Genomic DNA, 7,808 nt, shown 5'->3' on the forward strand with positions numbered 1-7,808 from the left:
AATCTTATACTTAGATTAAAACAATGTTTTTTTGGAACATATGATATGCTGAAAATTCTTGAAGTTGATTCTAAATAGTTGTAAAGTTTGGGATATCCTTTATATTGTTTTAATTCATTCTCTTTGCATATATATATATGTGTGTGTGTGTGGGTGTGTGTGAAACTAATATATAAATTGTTAGATTATATAAAAGTATAATATATTCTTCAATTATGAATCAATAATTACAAGGATAAAAGCTGATAAACTCGATAAAAGTTTATATTTATTATAATTCATTGTACACTTAGTTTGAGATCAATTGTATGTTAGATTCTCTTTTAAATTCATAAGACAAATTTTTATTTCTAATTTTTTAGTACATATATTTAATTAAGTTTTGATAATTGAACTTTCTCATTCTCTATGATATATTTATGTAGGAGGAATTTCCAACTGTACTAAGGATGACTCATTCCTTAAATGATGCTCAACCTGTACCTGCAACATCAGCATCGTTTTGCAATCCTACTAATTGCAATATTGGTTGTGACGATGTTGTTCAGAACCAAAAAAATGAGGTACATAATTAATTTTCAATTTCAAATTTGTTTTCTTTCAAAATTATTCAAATTTTTCATTATTATAATTTTCTTGTATAAATCATCTAATCGTACATTAATTTGCACGTTTTAACAACAAAAATTGTGTGTAATTTATATGTCAAATGATCTAACTTTTGACTTATTTGTCTCATTTAAATAAATATTTGGCCAAATTAAGATGTTTGTTAAACAAGTTTGTTTTACTAAATTATAGGCTAAATAGCTTATAAATTTTAAATTAAACTAATCAATTAACAACTTTCAAACATATATAAGAATTTCAACTAGACTATGACACAATTGTGCATATGATAAACTGAATCCTAAAAGGATAGTCCATCATGTATTTTCATAGTTTGAATTTTTGTGTTGATTTTCATGAATATATTTTTTTAATCGTGTGTGTGTGTGTATGTGTATATATATATATATATATATATATATATATATATATATATATATATATATATATATATATATATATATATATATATATATATATATCATTGCACACTTTATCTTTCTATTTACATTTTTACCAATAAGTTTAACTTATATATCTTTCTATTGTTATTAGAATGAAACCCCACCTGCGACACAAAATTCAAAGCCAAAACGAGGAAGACCCTTCAAAACGCCACCTGAATCGATTCAATATTGGTATGTTATACGCAAAGAACGAAAGATTGCCAACAGGTTCGATACGGTACGTAATTCAATTAAAATGAAAATTTGATGTTTATTTATCTTCTTCCTTTTTGAGTTAAGATAAGATGGGTTTTCATAAGTGAATTCATTAATTCAATTGTTTTATTATGTAAAAAAATCTAGAGGGAAAATTAACAAACTTGTTTATTTCTTAAACATTATAGGTAAATATTACACATAGTGGACATAGAGATTTATTTTTTAAATATATTTCTTAAAGTAAATAGTTAGTTTGAGCAATATATTGAACATTTACAAAGTATTTCTTTTCAAACTACGAAGAGTAGTTTTTATACAAAAATATTCAACAATAGTCTGTGTGATAAAATTGAAATTTTAGTACAAACATTGTGATTTTAAAACAAAAATATGATACTTTTATAGACCATTCAGGTATAAAATATAGGCATATGTCATCAATACATCAATTATATATTAATAAAATAGATCATACTTTGAGTATAGGACCATAAGAAAATATAGGAAAACCAGCTCTACAACTATGATATTACATAGAAGCAATAGAGAAAACAACATTCTATATATTTAGATAACAACAAGCAATTCATGTAGTAGGGTTAATAAACCAATTAGACAATAAACAATGTCCAGGCTTTACATTGGAAAAAAACCATATTCCAAGTAGTAACCTTAATATGATCAAGATGTCTGCACAAATTATAATTGTCATTATTCCAAATGAGAAAAAAAATGGAATGTTGATTATATAGGGTTCACAATTTTATCCCATTGTTTTCCTTCCATATATAAGTAATGTCTAAGACAATAATGTTACCTCCTTTCTCTATCATCTTCTCCAGTATCCTCAAAGAAGATTTGATAAAAACCATTTTTGCATAAAGCATCAAATAGAGAACTATGACTCTATGCTAAAAATCTCTATAAACATTTTCCGCCTCAACATTCATTCTACCTTAAGTGTATATTTTAATCAATGTTCAGTAAGTTCGATTATTAGGTTAAAGGTGTCTTGCTTTTGTGTCATCAAATAATTTTCAAACCACAGCATATTTGTTCTACCTTCCATATTCCTCAATTAGTGCATTATAAGTTAATGTCATTTTTATTTTACAAGTCTCTATCTGTCCAAATTTACCCTTAAATACTAAGGGCTAAGGGTCTTTATATCTTAAAGTGGAGTGTGATGAAAAATCCAATGCTACACTATTTCTATGATCATCATAATTGTACCCCGTCCCTTTCCCATTTATTTGTCATTTTATATTTTCCTATTTAACATGATAGGAATGAATGAATTGCAACATCAACTTTTTTAACAAGTTTTCTCTTGTTTGGTCTTTGTTATGATGGTTCATTTTATTATTTTTTTTTCTTGCAGATTTTATATTTTCCTATCTATCATGCTAGGAATCAATTAATTGCAATATCACCTTGTTTAAGTTTTCTCACGTTTGCCTTTTGTTATTATCACTCATTTTACTATCTTTTTTTTTGCAGAGTTATTTTCATAAGGAGACAGGCTTTCGGTGTCGGTCTTTGAAGGAGATTAAGAATTATGAGAAATATGGAAGTCCTCCTCGACGTCACAAAGTGAAAACACAAGCCAAAGAAGAAAGCAATGACAAAACCAAAAATGAAACAGAAGTGAGTATATTTATTTTAAAAAATAAAGTAGGGCTAACAATGTATTTTCCTACACATTTTATTATTGGTTAAAGTTTCCTGACAACTATAAGCTCATGAGTAGGACTGAAAGTGATTAAAGAAACAGTAGTAGTACATCCTTTTGTTATTTTCAATCAACATGAACAAGTAACAAAGAGTGCATTTGAGATAGTGGTGATTTTTCTTTTTAAAATTAGAATAGTTTAGTTCTCTTTTATTTCTGGGGTTCATGTAAAGTTTGGCATTTTAAATCACAATTCCATGTGATATTTTAATTTTTTCCATCAATGTATTCAAGAAAAACAATATCATTAGTGATTTTCATATTCTTTTTAGTTTTAATATCTAGGACGTTTTTTGGAAAATGATAACTATAATGAGTATGCTTCTTCAGGGTGTTTGGAATCTTTTTCATTGCTATTTAAAATGTTGTTATTAAATATTGCAAAACAAATAATCAAACAAATGATGGCTAATAATTAATGAAAGTGATGTGAGTATGCATATTTTGAATGTTTTGTATTCTTCTATATTATAATATTTTTATTTTTGTTTACTTTTCCAGATGTTTTTTACTATTAAAAATTCCTGGAATATTGAGAAATGTTTTTTGCTAAAGAAAAGAACAAAGAACTGGAAATTGAACTTTTTATTTATTTATTTTAGAGTTTATTGTAATTTATCACTATTCAACCCGAAAAATTTAATTTCTATTGTCAATGTTTCTAGTAAATAATGTTGATGACAAAAAAAAATACCTATTGGAATCAACACAATATTCCTCACTACATGTTTCATTCTTTGTCATGATTTTTTCAGGAAATGGTTGTTGCTCAAAGAAAAGCAAAAGCAGAAGTTATGAGAACTTTTGTTGAAGAGTTTCTTTCGAAAGCTTATTACAATCAGCTTCACATGTTCGACCCATAATCAATAAAAATCAACTATTATATAATGTTCAAATCGACTGAAAAACATTGTCATCAGTTTATTTAATACCTATGTTGACAACTTCCATGTGATTTAGGATTTTCATATGATTTTATTTTGACTTTCTATGTTGGATGAAATGACTTTCAGCTATGCTTGTTTTTTTTTTTGGGTTAGTCTAACAATTTGCTAGAAAGATCTCAATCCATTGGTTCCTTTTCATGGTTGTGGATATTGGGTTAGGCTAGGCATGTTTTTATTTGAAATAAGTTTGTGTTTCATCTCTCTATTGTGATGAATCTGATTAATGGCATGCACAACTTATCTTTTACACATTGTGGGTGACTTACAGTTCCAATGTTGATGTTGGCTTTGTAGGGTTGGGTACATATTTATTTGCTAGTTTTGTGGTTTGTTTACACTAGTTTCTAGACTAGTACACCAATTTTCACGTCTACTAAGTTGGACAAGTTTTGTTTTTGTTAGAAAATTGACTTGAATAATTTCTAAAACAATTAATAACTATAAATTATTATATTCAACTTCATAACATTTTCCATCACATTTATGTGAAAAGTTTGAATGCAATTTCAATCCAATTTCGTCTAAAAATACGAAAACATAAACTTAGTTAATGTTCATTGTATAAACAAACTCTTTGATATGGGCATTTGTATATTACCATTTAATTCCTATTTTACCCTTCTCTAATCCTTAATTACTTAGAATCTTGATATCTTAAATGGACTGTGATGAATAATTCTATAAGTTACTACATTCATAATCCCATCACCATGCCCACTTCCCCCATTCATTTCTCAATTTGTGTTTTCCTATTTTACATGTTATGAATGAGTTGCAACATCAACTTTTTTTAACATTTTTTTATCATTGTTTTCTTTTTATAAAATTGCTAATTTTATTTAAAAAAATATTTTGCAATTTTATCTTCATGAAGAGAAAGGGTTTCAATGTCGATCTTTATTAAGGCCGAAAGATATAAGATGCACATAATTCGTACTCAGTGTTGTAGAGTGAAAAAACAAGATAAAGAAGAAAGCAATAATAGAACTAAAAATGAAACAAAATTGAGTACAATTATTTGCAAAATAAGGGGTTCTACCATCATACTCCTCAACACATCCTTTGTAGCTAATGCACCTTTTACCATTCCTTAGAGTTTAATAAGAACAAATTAATTCATGAGTGATGACTTTTAAATAGAGAGAGGGACACAATTTTATAATTTTTAATAAATTTCAACAAATGACAAAGAAGGTGTTAGAGATGGTGATGCTAGAATTTCTATTTTTTAAATTACAAAATTTCAATTCTCCTTTATTTCCTGGGTGCATGTAAAGGTTGAAAATTTAAATTACAATTCGTTGTCATATTTTAAATTTTGCCTTCAATATTTTTAGTAAAAAGATTCTCATTATTGTTTTACTTTTTTTTGTTTTTGTTTTACTACTCGGAAATTTTGGAAAATAATAATCATATAGAGTATTTTTATTTGAGGTCTTTTTCATTACTGTTCAAAATGTTGTTTTAAAAAGATTAAATAAATTATAAATTTTTAATATAATAATAATAATACTGACAATGAATAATTTTTTATAATTTTCAAATAAATCAGTTTGTTAGATCTAGAAGGTTTTACGAATGAATTGACATCTTACCTGTCTAACTAAATAAGATTTACTAGAAGTTGTGGCTTCATCTATTTTCTGAAAAGGTCTCATCTAAGGTTTGATGTATGTTAGGTCATAGGCCTGTCACCTAGGTTTGATGTACAATTCTTTTGTTTTTTTTTCCCTTAAAGAGCTTTAACTTAGATAGTATTATGAACAGCAAAAAAATATTATCTAAAATACTTTAAAGACAAAAAATAAAATAAACAATTTATAATAATAAAAAATAAGATTGAAAGAAAAAATAATAAATTATAAGGATTTAAACAATATTTAAGTCCATAATACTTTTCTTTTACATAAGTATTTACTCATTTATAATTTACGATATATTATAAAAATTGATACAATTATTCTTAGTCAATATTTTGTTTTTAAAATAATTCATAAACTTATCAGCTAAATTCATGATGTACGAGAATATAAAATTATATTATTATAATATATATGCTGAAATCAAATTAGTATCTTGAGTATAATAGAGATGGAGAGAATTTCTTTTTATTTCTTTTAATCATAGTTAACTTTTCATAAATATAATTTTTTTGGTTATTTCTCATTTTTGAAAATATAAAAAATATTCAAAACAAATGTTTTGCAAGCCACAAAATCATAAAAAAGAAAGACAGACAACCAATCCAATTAAGCAATACAGTGCAAGGAATGGTATGTGTCATCCTAAACTTTCCCATCCCTATATATTTCATAATAAATTATTCTGATTTATTGATTATTAATTTATGACCTTATCAACAAAAAATATTAAATTTATTTGTATTTATGTTTTCTTTTTCAAAAATAATATTAAAATACTTGGTAGTATTTATTAAAAATTGTAAAATGGGTAATATAAAACTATATTGTTGTAACAAATACATTGAAATTTTTGTAGGATTTTCATATTAGTTTATGTTAGAAAACTTAGTAATTATTTATTAAGGATGGAATTATAATAGATTATTTCTCCTATGCTTAATATTTATAATAGTGTATTGTGAAACATATTACTCAGCTCAAATATAAATTTAAATGTTGATAAATATTTAATTTTCTTTATTATATGACTTTTATTTATATAAACATACTTTTACTATTTTACTGTATTATTTATGATATTAGAAAGTCAATACATTTATTTACAATTGATATTTTGTTTTCCAAATGTTTTATTAAAATAATTATCAATAAAGTTCATACTGAAAACATTTAGTTATATTTATATAATTTATATGATCAAATCAATTTTACATTTAAAATATATTATTTTTTCAATGGCCTAATACATATATTTTTTATTTTTAATAGACTTAAAGAGGTAATCTTGTTTTATTTTGATTTGTTATAATGTTATATTTCAGAAAATATAGAAGAGGAAAATTTTCCTCAAAGTTAATTTGTCTAAATATTTAATTCCATGTATTATTATACTATACTGAGATTAAATACTCGACTTCATAAACAAATTTTCAATTCATACATAGATACATATATTAGATTCATTACACTTTTTATTAGTCTTAGGGTAGACACCATTGGTGTTTCTCAACTCATTGAGTGAGTGATCAATCTCAATCTATTGTGTGATTGTTGGTAGTCCAAGAAATTTGTTTACATAGGAGGACAACTAAATTGAGTTTATTATGTTAAATAGATCATTCTCTCACCTATGAACCTAATCGGGTCTTACACCACTTCATCATTTTATGGGTTATTAAATTCCATACCTTTGTAAAAACAACAATGGTAATACTTATCAATTAATTTAAATATCTTAAAAACATTAATGATTCAAAATATTTAATGCTATTTCTATTCAAACAAGATATTTAATGTTATTTATTTTTAATAGTTCTTCTAATAAATTATTTGCGTTGAATGGACATTTATGACCATAAAATAAATTATTATATTTATTAGAAAAGAGGTAAGAACCTTCATACAAACATTTAATTTTTTTGAATATTTGAAATAAATATCAACAATCAATAAATGTACCTTTTAATCATTTAAAATATTTTTAAAACATTAATGCTTCCAAACATTTAATGTTATTTATTATTATAAGCTCCTATAATAAATTATTTATTTTTAACAGACATTTATGACCTTACAATAAATTATTTCATTTATTGATAGTTGATATTTTGTTTTCTAAAATTTATTTCAAGAACTTCATTAGAAAAGATTATATTGATAGTATAAAAGTAAGAACCTTCGTACAAGAATTTATTAAAATTGTGTGTGCAAA

At 24.7% G+C, this 7,808-nt stretch overlaps 1 protein-coding gene across 1 annotated transcript; it reads left to right on the forward strand.

Moving 5' to 3' along the window:
- The first annotated feature begins 429 nt into the window (after nt 1-429).
- Nucleotides 430-3,948, forward strand: LOC114366861. Its single transcript, XM_028323876.1, has 4 exons — nt 430-563; nt 1,165-1,293; nt 2,775-2,921; nt 3,762-3,948. The coding sequence occupies exons 1-4, from the start codon at nt 450-452 to the stop codon at nt 3,867-3,869; spliced, it is 498 nt and encodes a 165-aa protein (XP_028179677.1). The 5' UTR covers nt 430-449; the 3' UTR covers nt 3,870-3,948.
- Nucleotides 3,949-7,808: the final 3,860 nt, after the last annotated feature.

This window comes from Glycine soja, chromosome 9 (assembly GCF_004193775.1).
Source record: "Glycine soja cultivar W05 chromosome 9, ASM419377v2, whole genome shotgun sequence".
NCBI classification, from domain to species: Eukaryota; Viridiplantae; Streptophyta; class Magnoliopsida; order Fabales; family Fabaceae; genus Glycine; species Glycine soja.

What these genes read in the sequence shown, in the direction of transcription:
- LOC114366861 (XM_028323876.1), top strand. Translation starts at nt 450, where the DNA reads ATGACTCATTCCTTAAATGATGCTCAACCTGTACCTGCAACATCAGCA. An exon ending in TTCAGAACCAAAAAAATGAG is followed by an intron (nt 564 to 1,164) that starts GTACATAATTAA and finishes TATTGTTATTAG; the next exon opens with AATGAAACCCCACCTGCGAC. An exon ending in AAACCAAAAATGAAACAGAA is followed by an intron (nt 2,922 to 3,761) that starts GTGAGTATATTT and finishes TGATTTTTTCAG; the next exon opens with GAAATGGTTGTTGCTCAAAG.